Source organism: Eptatretus burgeri, chromosome 6 (genome assembly GCF_056783735.1).
Source record: "Eptatretus burgeri isolate ZD-2024b chromosome 6, Ebu_testis_v1, whole genome shotgun sequence".
NCBI classification, from domain to species: domain Eukaryota; kingdom Metazoa; phylum Chordata; class Myxini; order Myxiniformes; family Myxinidae; genus Eptatretus; species Eptatretus burgeri.
The window spans coordinates 32,666,720-32,685,755 of record NC_140966.1 but is presented as its reverse complement, the minus strand read 5'-3'; the positions used below and the strand labels follow the sequence as shown (position 1 = coordinate 32,685,755).

The following is a 19,036-nucleotide window of genomic DNA, read 5'->3' as shown; positions in this document are numbered from 1 at the left end:
TCTCTCTCTCTCTCTCTCTCTCTCTCGCAACCTCAATGATCAAAAAAGAAAATGAGCAATCAGAGATTGCAGACCCTCGCCAGGACCTCTTTTGAGTGGTGTATTGTTTTGATAGGTTTTTGGGTAAATCCAATATGGCTGCCAAACCATGTGACCCATGACATCATGTGTGTGAACCTTTTGTTCCTCAAGGACAGGCGGTCAAACGTGTAAAGTTTCACCTCAATCTGTACAGCCACTTCAGAGAAGAAGACTTTTGAAGGATTTTTTTAACACAATATGGCTGCCAAATCATGTGACCAATGATGTCATCAAATTGTTTTTTCTGTTTCATCTTATCTCTCGGTGACACTCAAAAATTTTCATACTGATCGGATGTAGCGTTCTACACGTGCAATTATGATGTCATAACGAAGACAACTATGATGTCATAAAAAGTCAAACACATTCCACTTGAGTACTTGCTATGTGCCAAGTTTCAATTTCTTCCTTGATGTGGTTTCAGAGATACAGAGGTCCAAAGTTTTTCTGTTTTTCCAATATGGCTGCCATATCATGTGACCTCTGATGTCATAGTTATTAAAACATTCCACATGAATATTTGCACCAATGGTGAAAATTTCGTCTCAATCCGATAAGCGGTTGCGGAGAAAAACACGAAGGTTCTGTGCGGACAGAAAGACAGACAGACAAACGGACCCAAATGCAATACCCTCTCCTTAGGCGAGGGTAATAACCTACCAAATACAGCACTGGAGTATCAGGAGGAGCAAACAGACAAAGATGAAGTCATCAGGAGGAACCTGGTTAGGATTCTGGTTTTGGCTGCTACTCCTCTACCATCAAACCCATCCAGGCGCAGCCAAGTTCGTCTCACAAAAACTATTTGCAAGATTCACCACTCCGGAGACAACGAAGAAAGAAAGAAAGAAAGAAAGACATGAAGAACAGAAAGAAAGAAAAAGACATTGAGAACAGAAAAATACACACACCGATAGAAAACACCCACATTACATACCAACAGAAAGCACACAGCACACACACACCCACTCACACCAGAAATACCTTACCACTCCTTACCTTACCTCCACAGAATTTACACAGGCCCTCTATTTACAATGAAGATCCATTTCTGGTAAATACTAATGACCACACTTCAAAATTAATTAATTATTTTAATAATTACCCATTATTTCATACAAATTTCAATGCTACGGGAACCTGTTTACACGAAAACCAACCAAACTAACAAGACATTACAATGACATCTCAAAACATTATCACATTACCAAATCAAACTTTTTATCACAGTAACCCCTCTCTTTCATGATGAAATACATCTTAGCACGAACCACAAAATTATCCTAAACAGAACAAATTCCAGCAAATCTAATAAGCAGAAATTATAACACATTGCAGCCTATATTAACTGGTACATCACGAGATGGAAACGTATAAAAGACAACAGGAAAGCTAAAATAGTCAACTTTATGATACACATTAGAACTAAAACAATTATTTTCAACTCTGACAAACACATCCAGCTATGCCATCCAGATCATCATCATCATCATCATTACTCCTCGTATTTGCTATGAGGCTTTCTGGATAAATCCTATGAATCAGCTTATCTAAAAAAAACTTGTAATTAATCACACAAATGTCATCAACATAATGTCATGGAGAAGATAACATTTTAAACTAAGCTTAACTCCTTCAGCAATTTCTGCACAAATGAAAACTCACAATAAATGAGGAAAATATCCACTAACAGGAGGTTACAGTTCCCTCCCATTGGAATGTCTTTTATTTGTTGTGAAATATTTTCCCACTTAAAGATACAAAAGTGTTGCACAAAATAAAATTAACAGCCTCTCGAAAGTTTTGTTGGTGAAAACAATAAAACCAATATTTTCTTTTCTTCGAAAAGAATGACTTGTCACACCTGATCCATAAAAATGTTTCAGAGCTAACAACTTTATCAATAACACTAAAGAGTGCATCTTTAACCAGTGCTAAATCCACATTTGCACACAAGGTAGAAAAATCAAAAACGTCAACAGATTTAATATTGAGAAATGGGTGTGCAAAATTTTTTTCCATTGAGAAATTGAAAAAGTCAAAAACCTCAACAACAGATTTAAAGAAAATCCATGCAAAACAGCAAAGAGAAGGGATCAATAACATACAACAAACATCCCTCTGCTCTATGTCATGAGCCAGCCACCAAACCACGAACAGAAAAGTTAAAATACAGGCTGCTTCAACTGTCTGAAATTTACATTCAATTGATTCCTTCCACGCACAACTTCGGCTGTTTATGTGGGTAATCTGTCTGCAAACTGTCTTGCTGAGGTACTTAATTATTTTATTTTATTTCATGAATGTCCATTTGTCTTCAGGCGTTACTTGTTGCAACATAATTTCTAACAAGATATTCTCGTTAATACAAGTAGGATTATGACATCATATAGTAAATCTTATGTTCCTTATCAAGCCCACAATCACTTCTAATTCAGATGTTGACCAAAATCAAATTCCCATACACGAGCTGGTCTTAAAGGTCCCCTGACATGCAAAACTTTCTGGTTATTTAGATATTAACTTGACCTTCCTAGTGAAGAAATCACACATGTTTCTTTTTTAAAATCAAGAATGGGATAATTAGACCAATATTTCGATCATTTCTGGTGCCTTTCACAACTTGCGATTCCCCGCCCCTAAAAAAGTTGACCAGCGAATCGCAGCGTTGACGTCACATACAGAAACTCGCACGGAGTGGATTGACTCGAGATCTCTAGAGTCGAGACCAGCGTTTCTCAACCTTTTTTACCCTTTTACCAAACGACTCAAAAATACATTATCCTATTTATTACTGTTTCTCGCGGAACCCCTAGCGACCTCTTGCGGAACCCTAGGGTTCCGGGGAACCCCGGTTGAGAAACACTGGTCTAGACGAGTCCGATAAATCCGTCGTGCGTCTGACTAGCCCGATAAATCCGTCGTCCGTCCGACTGGGCTGATAAATCTGACGTGCTGTAGCTTTCTTTTATTATTCTCTTTTCTTCATTGTTTTCTATGTTTTCTACTCTCTCTCTCTCTCTCTCTCTCTCTCTCTCTCTCTCTCTCTCTCTCTCTCTCTCTCTCTCTCTCTCTTGAGTGCAGCCCGTGCTGCTGATTGCATCGTTGGTTCGGACGCGGCTGTGCCGCTGATGCAGTGTCCCCCTTACCAGTACACTGGTGCTCATTTTGCCGACCTCGGAAGGATGACAGGCTGAGTCAACCTCCTGGTGTATTTTAATTCAGCGGCCAACGAGGCTTGAACTCAGGACCTTTTGGATCCCAAGCCGCCACCCTCACCACAAAGCCAACACCAGGCTTATTGGTTTCTACTGGCGCTACATGATGACAGTAGGAATAAAATAAATAAAAATGCAACAGAACGTCAGATATATCGGACTATTCTAGACAATTGTGTCGCAAGGTGTGTTCCGCACACAAGTTTTCATCGTATCCGAACAGCGAGATTGCTTCGTTTTATGCGCGGAGAGATATGGCAGATGACATGCGCTGGCCTTGTTTGTGATTAATTCGCCACGGAGAAACATGTCCGCGAAGCTGCGCTGTTCACGTCACCTCACTAAAATATTTCTGATATCGAGCAGGATGCAAGTCGAATTTACATTATTGAATTACGAATAGGATTTAGTCTAACCAGTTGTTATTGCCAAGTCTTCCTTCGATGTCCTCCCGATCATCATGAACGCCAGGAATTTCATCGCCATTTTCCTCTGCTTGTCCTGCTTCGGGCTCGAACTGTTAAGGCCGTATTTCATTTCCAGCTGCCTGAACTTCACCTCCCGTGACTACGTTATTCGACAATTCTCCATCTGATTCAGACCAAAATCCTTCATTTCTCTCACACTCACTGTCGCTACCAGACAAATCAAAGTCCATGTCATCCATTATTCAAAACCAAATGTTCGATTTTTTTTAAAGCAGAAATGAACGAAGCGATTGAGTCGACCAATCAAATGTGGAAACACACAGAAAGCCAATAGAATCACGTAGACCACCAACCCGAGTAATTTACGTGCAGCCTTTGTAATCCTGTAGTTGACGTCATGTGGTTTACACCCCTTTCAGGAGAATTTTTAGGGGCGTTCCCAAAGAGGTTTGTTTTTTTAATATTACATTTTACAGAATGAGTTTTGTGAAAAAACATTCAGATCTGAAATCGCGATGAAAAACTCCTATAGGACATATATAAATGAAATTTCAGTACTTTTGCGTGTCAGGGGACCTTTAAAACACTTCTCAATGGCATCTGCCTTGCACTCCAAAGAGACCGCACCATAATGCCAGGGCTCAGTCTTTCAATACAAGCCATAAACCCATTATTTTGTTTACACGCCAAAGCTACAACGATATGTGAGGAATCTGACGTGACCGTACTTCCTCTGAGAAAGAGACGTACACATCTCTTCACTCAGAGTCTTCACAGTGTACGGTGATGACCTATCCTCATCACCGCTCTCCACACTGATTAATTCCAATAAGTTTCACAGTTCACAATACACAAATTGAAACACTGCTATATCATACATAAACTATACCAACACTTGCTTACTTTATGTAATAACTCAAATAATTCAACACTTAGTATGACATGCAGGTCAACGCAATTCATTGCACATACAATATCCAATAAAAGTCAACACAAATTCTGTACAAGTACATCCTTCCTCAATTCTGTACAAGTACATCCTACCTTTTAACAAACAGGACACTGTCCCAAACACAGCAAATGGTTCAGACTCCTTAGTATATTCGGGAACAAGTTTACCAACTGATGGAGAGACAAGGCGTACAGGGAAGGGAGGGAGTGCAAATACAAGTGCTCCCCCTCGGGGAAGAAATCCTCTCCCTTTATGGTAAGCTCTCGTCTCTGCCCTTCCACCAGCTGCACGCCACTGATCTCTGCTTTACTGAGGCAAATTGTATCCTGTCACGGTCGCCAAATTGTGGAAGAAATTCAGTTTTTCACTTGTGGAGTCTGAAACCATTTATTAACAGCACACATCAAATCATACAGTACCAAAATGGCCAGGTTGCAACATGAGGACATGGTCCTGATGTTAAATTGCGGAGGCCATGCTGATCACGTGACCGGAAGTGTATCAAAATCCTACCTAAAAACTCTAAAGTGGAACTAATACTCTAGAAACTGTTAATACCAGAATTCTTACTAATTAATAAACAATATTTCAAAAATTGCTCCCTAACCACTCATAAACCTGAATTTACTATATCTGACGATTGCTACCTCCACTACCGAAGGTGAAGGTTATGTTTTCACCCTTTTCTGTCTCTTTGTTTGTTTGTGTGCAGGATATCTTAAAAAGTTGTGGACGGATTCGGATTAAATTTTGTGGGGAGGTTGGGGGTGTGACCAGGACGAACTGATTAGATTTTGGTGAAGATCCGGATACAACTTTGAGAATTTTTAAAGTGATTCTTCACCATTGAGAGATGGGGTCATAAACGATATATAGCCTGATATCTCTAAAAGTTGTTGACAGATTCTGACGAAACTTGGGGTACACGTTGGATGTGTGGCAAGGACAAATTGATTTGATTTTGGTCAAGATCTAAATCCGAATCTGGATACGAGAATTATTTAATTTCTAAAGTGATTCTTCACCATTGAAAGATAGGGCCAAAAATGATAGAAAGCATGATATTTCAAAAATGTATTTAGCCAGATATGTTCTCATGGATCAGGCATTGCGCGGCAGAGGTATGTGCTCTACCGAGTGCCCTTCTGGTTTCAAAGCGCATTGTCTAGCTCTCGCTATAAACCTAAACTTAAATGGGTTTTTGTGAAGCTTTGGGATCTAGAAAAATATGGAGATTATATAAATTCACTTCTTGACATTCAATGTTAAAATTATATCTCAAAACTTCCTGATGCTCAGTTATAATGTCTTGGAGAGGTTTTTGACATGGAACATATGTGCTATTTCCTGTACTAGTAAAGGTAACTATATGAATACCTAAAACCTATATCTGCTGCAGCTATAACATACTTCTCATGCAGATCCTGAATATCCATATGATGGATTGTTTATTAAATTTCTGGATGAGATTTATCTCTAATACACACACACACACACACACACACACACACACACACACACACACACACACACACACACACACACACACACACACACACACACACACATACACATACACATACACATACACATACACATACACATACACATACACATACACATACACATACACATACACATACACATACACATACACATACACATACACATACACATACACATACACATACACATACACATACACACACACTCATTCAGGGTCTGCCTCACAGACACATAAGATGTCGGCCATCATAAAGCTTGCAGTATCCGTGTGAGAAATTTCTGAGGTTAACCCAAAGACGCACTCGCTCAGTGGGCTGTCACAGTATAACCGATGGGATCCTTGGGTTTGAGTCCCGGGTTGTCAAAAATGTTTTTTCACACCAGCCCTATGCAGGAATTTATTCCTGTTTATGATTTAAAATATAAATATATATATATATATATATATATATATATATATATATACATTGCGTTTCTGTCTACACTGTCACTAACGACTCGCCAACTAGTTAAGAAACCCGTCCGGCAGCTGAGGGGGGCATGCAGCATTGGGATTCTCATGTTTGTACTACTTCTGAATGTCTGCAGCTGTGGAGGATCCAAGGTAGGGTTTGAAACAGCAAAGGACTTACCTTGTGTCACTTTTCTTGGTTGCTTTATGCAGCTTCCTTTGGCTGGAAGAACAGGGTGGTTAATTTTTGGAAATTCTAGTCACCTCGGGTAATTTATTAGGTGAGAGCTAATTGGTTATTCCCTCCAATAATTATGGGTGAGATGCCTTGGCTCAATTGTGAAGTGGTCACATGTCAAGCACCCCTATTGGTCAGATCATTGCAGCAATTGCTGATGTTGCATGTTTCTTTCAATCCAGTAAAAATTGTCACAAGAATTAGAAATGTGCTTCTTTTTTTTGACACGCTAACCTATTCTGATATATTATGCACTGTGACTTTATATCATGTTTCCTTGCACTAACTTCTCAACACCCATTACTTGTTGGATTGACTTTGGTGGATAATTTAATTTCTTTCCACAGAGACCGTTGCAAATTTGCACATAATTTGGATGAGGCTTGCACTGGTGCAAAGCTTAACTCTCCGAGTTACGTGCTCGAAAGACAATTGAGTCTAAAGGGCCTGTTCTCCGTCCTGCTGTTAAATGACAGCCGTTTGCTTCCAGAGGTGAGGCGATGTCAAGCAAAATTAATTTTGTTGTAATCAACTTTTATCCTATTAATAACTACAACACCAAGTGGAAAATGTTCTTCATTCACCTTGACAAGCATCTCGTCAGTGAAACTTCATTGCTGTCATCGAATGTCGAGGGCCACATTAATTTTTTATGACTTCCATCTGTTCATGCAAGCATTCTTTTCTTGTTCTTCCTTGATTTGTGTTTTCACACAGCACCTCGGTTTATTGGTCCTGTATAATTTCTCTTCCACATCCCTCTTTCAGTTAACAACTTTTCTGCCGTTTTGGTTTCATTTTTACTTTGATCTCCACGAATATTCATAATAAAATAGTGGTCTATCGTTTTCATCATTGTTGGTGACCAATTTTAGTACATGCCAAGTATTTATTCTGCAACCCAAATATGACTTGAATTTTCACTGAATCAGTTAAAAAAACATAGGGGCAATAGCCCTGGGTGCTCACCTGGTTGTGGCTGGATAAGATAACCAGGGAACTACTGGTAAGCATGGATGGCCCACAAAATATGTAACGGAGAAGAAAGTAAATACCTGAAGATTTAAAAAAAAAAAATTTTTAATGCCATGAACAAACTTTGGTAGATCACAGATGATAAAGGCTGTGGTCAAGTTTCATCGAAATTGTGTGTGTGATTTTGGAGAAGAAAAGTAATACATATTTTAGGGGACAACCCTTCCATATATAGACAGTGGGCCAAGCATCCAAAATGTGTCTAGTTTTTAACTTTCGTGACCCACCTCTGGTATCTACCTGAAATTTTGCATAGATTTTGATTTTAAAAATCACTTAGAAAGAATTCACAACTCGACAGTGCAAAACGTGGCACATTAATTAGTTATGGTGATTAGCAAAACCTATAGTGCCATCTTGTGTCCATTCTGAGATAGCTGTGTTTTACTCAATGGAAATTCCGATGTCTATGGATACATAGGGAGACGACATGAATGTGGGTGATATGGGTCTCTGTCTGTCTGTCTGTCTGTCTGTCTGTCTGTCTGTCTCTCTCTCTCTCTCTCTCTCTCTCTCTCTCTCTCTCTCTCTCTCTCTCTCTCTCTCTCTCTCTCTCTCTCTCTCTCTCTCTCTCTCTCTCTCTCTCTCTCTCTCTGTCTCTCTCTGTCTCTCTCTGTCTCTCTCTCTCTGTCTCTCTCTCTCTCTCTCTCTCTCTCTCTCTCTCTCTCTCTCTCTCTCTCTCTCTCTCTCTCTCTCTCTCTCTCTCTCTCTCTCTCTCTCCCTCTCTCTCTCTCTCTCTGTCTCTCTCTCTCTCTCTCTCTCTCTCTCTCTCTCTCTCTCTCTCTCTCTCTCTCTCTCTCTCTCTCTCTGTGTCTGTCTGTCTCTGTCTCTCTCTCTCTCTCTCTCTCTCTCTCTCTCTCTCTCTCTCTCTCTCTCTCTCTCTCTCTCTCTCTCTCTCTCTCTCTCTCTCTCTCTCTCTCTCTCTCTCTCTCTCTCTCACCTTCGAGGAATCGTCAAGATTAAGTTGTGAGTGTGAAGTCACTTTGGTTCATCACGTTATTGCCGTGGATCGTGTAAATTCTCGCATGACGTTTGTTTCATCTCTGAAACTGGAAGGGCAATCGGTGGAGCACATACATCCGCCACGTAATGCCTGATCCACGCGAACATATCGGTCCCAATTCGTTTTTGAAATATCATGCCATGCAGAACTCCATCGTTTTTGGCCCGATCTCAATAGAGTGAAGAATCACTTTCAAAATTTAATAATTCTCTTATCCAGACCTATAAATTCTTCTCTATAAATTCTCGAAGTTGGATCTGGATCTTCACCAAAATCGAATCAATTCGTCCTTGCGACACACCCAACGTGTCCCCCAAGTTTCAAATGAACCCGAAAACATCTTTTTGATATATCGTGCTATGTATCGTTTTTGCACCAATCTCTCAATGGAGTTCCACTTGATAAGGATAATCAATCCTTTAAGAGGATTCTAAGAGAATCATCTGCTGCCTGCGACCACACCACCCCGAATATGCCCAATCTCATCTGATCTCAGAAGCTAAGCAGGTTCGGGCCTGGTCAGTACCTGGATTCCGGTCAGTACCTGGATGGGAGACTGCCTGGGAACACCGGGTGTTGTCGACTTTTTTTTCTCCTGCACGGGGAGTCTTGTTTTCATTGTGTTCTCCGAGTGCTGGTGCTCTCTCTTTCTCGGTGAACTCCTTTTTTCATTTTAAACTGCTGTTCGTGCAGGTGAGAATCTGTTCATGTGGTAAAAAGGATGACTCTCTTTCTCTTTCTCTCCCATACACACACACACACACACACACACACACACACACACACACACACACACACACACACACACACACACACACACACACACACACGTATCAATAAAGTAATATGCAAAAACAGTAATTGTAAATAGTAATGCCACTAATCGTTGATCTACAGACCTCATTCATCAGCACAAAAGCTGAATATACAAGTCAGGAAGACATGCACTGGTCTGGCATACCGAAATCAAACGCAGTGTATCATAATATCATCCATCAGCAAACTAATCAGTCATTCTTCGTTCAATCATTGTTACATAAATCTATCACACACCAAAGCTGAAATTATTTACACAACACTTTTTTCATGAATATGTGTATATCTCCATTATATATTTTAAGCAGTGGCAAGATTATTTCAATTTCAGTTTCCACAGGTGAGTTTATTGTGCACTGATTGCTTACAATTGGAGAGTTGGAATTCTTCACGTTATTTCTGCAGTACCAAGGCAGATTGCATGAAATGTTTAGATTTACATAATATATGTGCATGTACTGATAATCAAAGTTTCTTGAAAACTAACCTTTTTGCCATCAATAAAAAATATATATGTATTCAACAAACATGTCTCAAAGAGTTTTGCATAGTTTTATCTTTTGCTTGCACCTATAAATGTTCCTTTTTATAGATAGACATTTTCTTCTGTTTTGTCATCATTCTGTGATGTTTTCCAATCACATATAAAATCTCAAAACTGGAGGAACGTTCACTTGATCATCAAAACATTGTCATGTGTATTATAACTTCTGATGATGATAAGCATGAGAAATCCAATTATAGTACTTGCATATAGATTATGGAACATGTACTTGATACACTTCATAAAATTGCAAACTCACATCTGAGCTTCACTGCATACATATGTTTTTTTAATCTTGTTTAAATAATCTTCAACATTAATAATAGTTAATAGCATGTTAATGTAGAGGAAAACTGTAAACTTTACCAATGTTATTCTCGAGTAATACGTGTCTACTCGCATTGTGTTTTAATCATTTTTAAAGTACAAGCAAAAATATTAGCCTTTCTTTGAAATGAATTCTTTCATGTTTAACACGTTCATGTACATTAATGTAAAACACTGTGGCATCACACAGTAATCTACTGACACAAGGAAAGTTCACTATTACCATATAGTGTAATTATTACGACTTGATAATCAGGATGAATCCAAGTATAAAGCAGATAAATTAAGGAATCATTTACTTAATACTCCTCATGACATGGCAAACCCACATGTGAGGTTCAATGTACGTGCAAACTGTCATCCTGTTGTAATAATCAATTGTTGAGGAAAACTTGAATCCGTATTAATGATGACATTCTAAACTAAAACACATCCCCTCATGGTTTACTTTTAAAATAGTTTACTAATCAGACTAGTAAAAATACTGAACTTTCTTTTATATGAATTCTTTCATTTTCAAAACTTTCATTGAACTTCGAAGGATGATACTGATACTAAGTGAGAGCAGAATTTAGAGCAGAACATCCAGTCGGATTCATGACAGTTAGATTATATAGTATAGTAATCACTGGGTATTGATTTTGATCATTCTGTCAAAAGTTAGTTAACGGTAGAAAGGATATCCTATCTGCCAGATCCGTCACATTCATCACGATCATCATGATCATCATGATAATCACCAGGCGTGGCATCGGCGGTTACAGCAGTTGCAATCCCCACACCGAGTCTGTGCTGGCTGTGGTGTACTTGTAGCGCCTTGACAGCGACCTTACTTTCGGGGCTTCCTTCACATCAATCCACTTAGTAGCACATTCCTAAAATTTCTTAATGCTTTTCTCACTAAATGGAATTACTTTGCTGTGGGTGTTGATGACATGCATAAAACAGACTGCTTCAGCAGCCAAGGAGACTGCTTAGGCAGCACCAATGCTCTGTCCAGAGTATGGTCCCAATGGATGGATGGATAAAAAAGAACTTTGAAGAACTGCCTTCAGAATCTTCTGCAGCACTAGCATCAGATGACATGTACGTCACCATGACAGCTAGTGAGTTTACAGCTTGCCTGAAACGAAGCGCGTGATTGGTTGATGAGCGTGGTGCTGTACGTCAAAAGCGCTGTGATTGGACGATGTTTACAAGGAAATTGTCACAATTTCGGGTGTTTTTTCCATATTTTGAAAAAATGTGCAAGTTTTGTGTTTGACGAGTTTCAGATATGATTTCTATTATATTTTCACACAACATATTATAAATACAGGTAGATACACGAGGTGGGTCACGAAACTAAACAAAACGGGAGCTTGGCCCATGGTCTAATAACCCTTTAGACCCCAATTTTTTTCATGTGAACAAACTTTAGTACATCACAGGTGATGAAGGTGGTGGTCAAGTTTCATCGGAATTGTGTGTGTTCTGAGAAGAAAGCAAATACCTCTTTAGGGGGGGCAATCCCCCCCCCCATAAATTTTGGTTTTGTCTACCAGGTCACTGAATTCAATCACTGATTATTTCTTTTCTAGGTCAAATTTATTTTAGTGATTTTGCAAGTTCCGTGCTTTGTATGAGATCTTTCTTGTTTGTTTGGTTGTCTGTGAACAGTGTATCTCAAAAAGTTGTGGACGTATTCGGAAGAAATTTGGTGGACAGGATGGGTGTATGACAAGGAAGAATCGATTCAATTTTGGTGAACATCCATATCTGAGAATGTTTAGCTTATCTGGAATTTAAATTCCAGATAAGTGATTCTCATCGCGCACTGCCCGTCCATCTGCCCGTCTCCTGTTTTGACTTCTCCAGCCAAACAGCTGGGCCGATCCGGCTGAAATTTGGCAACGACGTTCCACTCCTGACTGGTAAAAGGAATTGCAAAGCTCATTCCAGTCACATAACTTTAAGTAGATTAAAATGGCCGACTTAGTAAATTTCTTCAAAAAAGTTCTTTTCCAGACCCCCCGGTCAGAATGCTACCAAATTTGGGTTACATTAGGACACAATCCTGATCTTAAATTGTGGAGGCCTTGCTCATCACCTGACCAGAAGTGTGTCAAAATGGCCGACTTCTTCAATTTAAGGGGAAATCATGTCAATTCCTTTAAATATCATCATCTCCAAATCCACCAGTCAGAATGATACCAAATTTGGGTTGCAACATTAGGACATGGTCTTGATGTTAAATTGCGGAGGCAATGCTGGTCACCTGACTGGAAGTGTGCCAATATGGCGGTCATGCAAATTCGTTCCAAAATATTATTTTCCTGATTCACCATTCAGAATGATACCAAAATTGGGTTACGACATTAGGACAGGGTCATGATGTAAAATTGTGGAGGTCATGCCGATCATATGACCAGAATTGTGTCAAAATGGCGGACTTAATAAATGCTTGGGAAAATCATGTAAATTCCTTTAAAAACCGAGCTTCCTCTCCAGACCCACCAGTCAGAATGCTACCAAATTTGGGTTACAACATTAATCCAGTGCCCAGATAAGCTGCAGGTCCAGTGGTCCTATTAAAAAAATATATTTTTAAAGTGATTCTTCACTGTTGAGAGATGGGGCCAAAAACGATATATATATAGTATGTTATCTCAAAAGTTGTGGACGGATCCGGACGGGTGACAATAACAAGGCAATTCGATTTTGGAGGTCCAGATCTAGATCCAGCCTATACGTGGGATACAAAACGTAAACTGTAAATGAAACGTAAACCTGGCAGAGGTATGCACTCAATCGAGTACTGTTCTAGTTTTGAATGTTCTTACATTTTTGAAAGGGTCTTACCTTTTTGAAAGGGTAAATCGTTGTAGTAACTCACACAGTATTCATTTGTAGAAGAAGTAAGTGATGTGCACCCACTTTCTTGCAGTTGTTAAATTGCAGGTGTGTGTTATTGTTAGGGTTAATCAAAACTAAGCCCTGTTTATTCTTTCATTGTGTGTTAGTCTTTCACAGTAGTGTGGAGATAACTTCCCATATCCTCTCAGATGAATTTTCATTTATATTCGAGTAAACAGGCACTTGTGCTTTCAACACTGATAATTCTCTTTATAAAACCCATTTACACCAAACATTTTTTCATCTCACTATAATTCACCGTCTGTCCGTCTGTCTGTCTCCCAGGTACCACAAAAACGGCTGAACCGATCGCAAACATTTTTTGGGTGTGTAATCCTGGGACCCCTTGGAGTAAAATAGGCATAAATATAATAGCATTAACCCTTGACGGCTCTTGTAGGGAGCAGGTGCTTCCAGTTGTATAAATAAGCACACCAATTTGGTTTAAAAAAATTTATACGTAATGTGATGCTCGTAGTGGAGTTGCCACACACACACATGGACATACAGACAAACATATGTAACACAACGTCAGATTGTTTGATGAAACACACAGCCACTAAGCTTGGGGGAAGTGCAGTCACTTCCGAGGGCACTCTGGGTACCAGGGATATCACAACAATTACACCACTTTTCTCACCTTGCTCAACAGAGCATTTCTGAAAAAGGAATTTCCTCCTCCCCATGGATGTCAACCTCCAGGGATTGTCTGTGCTCTTATCCCTTTAATGCTGAGTGTCAAGCAATGAAGCAGTATATATCATTTTTAATGTCTTTGGTGGGACTCAGTTGCGTTTTGAATCACCAACCCTCCCCCAGACTCAGAGCGGACACTCTAACCATCACACCACCAAGTCATTAGACCACCACCGAGATCTGATGCATTTCACATATTTATATCCCAGATGCTGAACCCACTACTTACAACAAACTTCACATGGAAAATATGGTCTCTATAGATGTGATTGACAAAGTTTTGACTTTGCATCAGAGAAGGAAATTCACAAAATGTATTTTTTGTAATTACTGTACAGATAAGCTTTTATGTGAAGAAATGTAAGAAGTAATAAAATGTTTTCTCAGAATTGCATCTAAAAACAATCATTTCACCTACCAGGTTCATGAGAATATTTAATTACAGTTTTAATAAAAAGTTAATGAGGCAAAATATATTGTCATCGGAAGAGATTGAACAAATCAGATCTTTGTTGCTTTATCCATATTTAAACTTTTCAATCATCTATCTATAATTCCAGCAGTGTGTGTGTGCGTGTGCATGCATGCGTGCGTGCGTGTGTGTGCATGCGTGCGTGCGTGCGTGCGTGTGTGCATGTGTGTGTGTGTGTGTGACTGCTGTTTCTCGAGACAACCACTGGTCTAATCTAATTGAAACTTGCCAGATATATTGCTGGGGACACGAGGATGTGCCTTTTCAAGGTTTGATATTAATCGGACAAGTGCTTCCCAAGTTATGGCCATTTATTTACCAAACCAATGACAAGACACGTTGTTGCATGGGCGTGGCCGATGGGGAAGGGAAGCTCAGCCGTGTTCCCCAATACGGGTTACAACGTACGGACTTCCGGATAATGATGACTTCGTGTATTCTAATAATTTCTCGATTTCTTATGCGCATTAATAGATAAAAAAAAGCACAATGCCCCAAGTTATGATCGTTTTCATATTAGACGGTGCATAAATTTCAGTAACATCAGAGTGCTGGTGTGCTCCAAACCAGGAAGTAAATTTTTTTCTCTCTCTTCTCTTCTCTTTTTGTTTTTCCTTGCGATGACATTGCGAAAAGGTAAAATACGTTGGCGCTAATTGAATAATTGGCCATTAAAACCTAAATTGCGAATCATCGTAACTGTGATATGTGAACTTCCACACCACGCACGTACGGGCACGCGAGAGCGAAGAAACGGCCTGTGTGGTTGTTATTTCTTGCTTGCGGTTGGAATATTTATTAATTCTTTTTTTTTTTTACGGGCACGTACTAGTAATTGTAAATGTGTCACCATCTTTCATAAGAGAAAACCATTGTCTATCAAATTAAGAGTATTTTGAGGCTTTCAAGCACAGGACAATTCTCCTTTCTACAAACTTTGCACCCAAAGTATCAATAACAAAAATAAATTGAATGATCAATGCAAGTATTATGTTTTTGCTCATAATCAAATAAATAATGTTGTGTCAGAAGTTGATGTACATTACTTTTTTTCCTGTGGACCACAGATCTGCTCTCACTATAACACTGGGGATGGTAGTTATGGCAACTGCAAATATCAAAGCAAATGTACAAAGTTGCATGTCTGCCGTCACTACATATTGGAGGACTGCTTATACCACAACAGCTGCAAAAGATCTCATGACTTCCTTGCACCAAACATCAAAAAGCTGCTGAGAAGCAAAGGCTTTGGAGATCATGTAATGACAGATTTGTTGGGGAAGCTGCGTAAAGCTGCCCACTTGCAAGATGCGATGCGAGCAGACGCAGCTACCGGTATGTTTTCGTCATTCTCATGCTGTGCTAATGCCACTGCCTTCTATACACACCCTTTCTTCTGCCATGTTAACTTTATTACCTTTTTGGCTTTTATATTAGCGTACCATAGTCTAATTCTAATACGAGTCCTTTAATTGAATTGATATTCCATGGGCTAGTCATGTTTTTGATTGTTTCAGGTGTTGATCAAACAAGGACAAATGTGTCCAAGAGCAGCGTCCTTAAGGTTTTGTCTTCACCAGAAGAAGAAGAACAAGAAGAGGAAGAATTTAAAAAAAAAAAAATACAACAACAACAACAACTTCCGATATTTCGTCACGTGCCGCACGTTCATGACGAGAAAATAGTGTATTTACGAAATTACAATATATTAAATGGAATAATCTCTAAATAGTAATGTGAACTTTTCGAAACTTAAAAGCAAATGTCCGAATATATTTAAAAGTTCATGATAGATGCTCTCAAAAGGCACCCTTAATGCGAGGATGTGTACAGGTGTTGAGTATTTAAGGAGATCAGGATCCTGTATATAAAAGAGCTGAGTCAAAAAAGGTTTTGTCTTCAGAAGAAGAAGAAGAAGAAGAAGAAGAAGAAGAAGAACAAGAAGAACAAGAACAAGAAGAACAACAAGAAGAAGAAGAAGAAGAAGAAGAAGAAGAAGAAGAAGAAGAAGAACAAGAAGAACAAGAACAAGAACAACAACAAGAACAACAACAAGAACAACAACAAGAACAAGAACAACAACAACAACAACAACAATGCCAAGCTCTCTTAGAGCAATGTTAGCTACTAAAAACGCCATGGACTTCAACCTTTGTCTTGTGAAGAAAGCTTGTATGAGTACATATGTGTAGAACAGACATTCAAATATATCATTGCTATTTTACTTGAATTACATCTTGAACATTAAGAGGTAATGGACAAAGCAAGGTAGTATATGGGATTAGAACTTGAGATGAATTGTTTATCACAAACATGGAAGTATAGCCTTATGCAAAAACATAAAACAAAAGTCATGGTTGAATGCATTTTATTCCACTCACTCACTTACCGTATTTTTGGGCAAATAAGTCGATACGTTTTTCCCCGAAAGTTTGAGCCTCGACATACTCCCCCGATCTCCATTGGACATAGTCCTACACATGCCTTCTGGTTGAATGGTTGGCATTAATGGGAAGAATCGGCTGGGTGGCAGATGGATGGTTGCTTTGTGCAGATTATGCGGTTTTACTGTCTGAGACGTAATCCGCGGCGATGCACACCATAACGGTTAGAAGGTGCGTCTGATACTTAAAGGATGAATGTGGTCATCATTGGTTAGGTATGTATTGGTATGGCATTCTGATGAAAGCAAATAAGCCTGAAATCCAGATAGGTAGCTCAGTTTGATGTTTTGACTGATGTTGACCATCTAATCTTTGATGGAGTGGCTGGGCCGAGGCCTCCAGATTGGAGGTGACACTTTGGTGGAGGACTCTGTCCAATGGAGATTGGTGGAGTGCTTGTCACACTCCACATGTTTTGATATATATTTATTTATTTATTATAGATTGTAGCGTTTTTATCCTGATGTAGAATATATTCAGAAACATTCAACAACAATTACTTTTCTGCAATGTGCATGAAGCAAATGTTCCTTAAGGATGGATAATAAGTTGGATGTGTTGTTTGGAATATGGTTGTTCAAAATCTTTTCCTTTATTCACAGCTTTCAAGCTGGTAGCCAAGTGATTTTACTTGTGTATCGGTGTATATTAACTGTCTCGATTCATTCAGATCCTTCTTGCTGTGTATAATGCATCGTTTTTGAGGGGGGGGAGGGGGGAGGACGGTGATTGGGGGTTCAACTGTAATGCGGTGCCATGTAAAGGGGTACAACCTTTTGAGCAGTGCCAATAAGTCAGATTTTCTCTTCTATCTGAACCCCCAATGAACTCTGAACAGGTTGTAATAGCATTGATTATGTCACTATTTGTACTCATGACAATCGCAGCATCATTTTTACACCCACAAAATGATGAACAATTTGCCTGTCCTTTTGAGCTTTATTTTGGAGCTCATAATGAGATACAAGTAATAAGATGTAAATCATGGTTGCAAAAATGAACATCCACTGAAACTGTCAAGGCTGGAGTACCCCCAGGGCAAAGTTCTGGGCCAGCACTTTTCCTAATCTTCATCAATAATCTTTTTGACCCTGGACTTTCTGACCCTGAAAAATCCTCTTTATTTCTTTGCTGATGACTCCACCCTCTACCGTAACAACCTTCATCCTTCAGACAGGCAAGAAGCAGCCTCTTCCCTCTCTGCTGACCTTGATAGAATCACGAGTTGGTGAAAAACTTGGAATATGTCTTTCAAGCCTGACATATACAGTGGGGAGAACAAGTATTTGATACCCTGCCGATTTTGCAGGTTTTCCCACTTACAAAGCACGTAGAGGTCTGTAATTTTTATCATAGGTACACTTCAACTGTGAAAGACTGAATCTAAAACAAAAATCCTGAAACTCACATTGTATTATTTTAAAATATTTAATTTGCATTTTATTGCATGAAATAAGTATTTGATACATCAGAAAAACAGAACTTAATATTTGGTACAGAAACCTTTGTTTGCAATTACAGAGATCAGAGGTTTCCTGTAGTTCTTAACCAGGTTTGCACAGACTGCAGCAGGGATTTTGGCCCACTCCTCCATACAGATCTTCTCCAGATCCTTCAGGTTTCGGGGCTGTCGTTGGGCAACACAGACTTTCAGCTCCCTCCAAAGATTTTCTATTGGGTTCAGGTCTGGAGACTGGCTAGGTCACTCCAGGACCTTGAGATGCTTCTTGCAGAGGCACTCCTTAGTTGCCCTGGCTGTGTGTTTCGGGTCGTTGTCATGCTGGAAGACCCAGCCACGCCCCATCTTCAATGCTCTTGTTGAGGGAAGGAGGTTGTTGGAAAAGATCTCGCGATACATGGCCCCAACCATCCTCCTCTCAATACGGTGCAGTTGTCCTGTCCCCTTTGCAGAAAAGCATCCCCAAAGAAT

General features: G+C 39.4%; 1 protein-coding gene across 3 annotated transcripts in view; it reads left to right on the top strand.

Moving 5' to 3' along the window:
* PARP12 (poly(ADP-ribose) polymerase family member 12) overlaps positions 1–19,036 on the top strand; it is a 105,268-nt gene that overhangs the window by 20,433 nt on the left and 65,799 nt on the right. For all 3 annotated transcript variants that reach the window (XM_085884512.1, XM_085884513.1, XM_085884511.1), the window contains exons 2-3: positions 7,222–7,366; positions 15,730–15,997. In XM_085884512.1, coding sequence (XP_085740638.1) covers positions 7,222–7,366; positions 15,730–15,997 — 413 coding nt within the window. The remainder of the gene's footprint in view (positions 1–7,221; positions 7,367–15,729; positions 15,998–19,036) is intronic.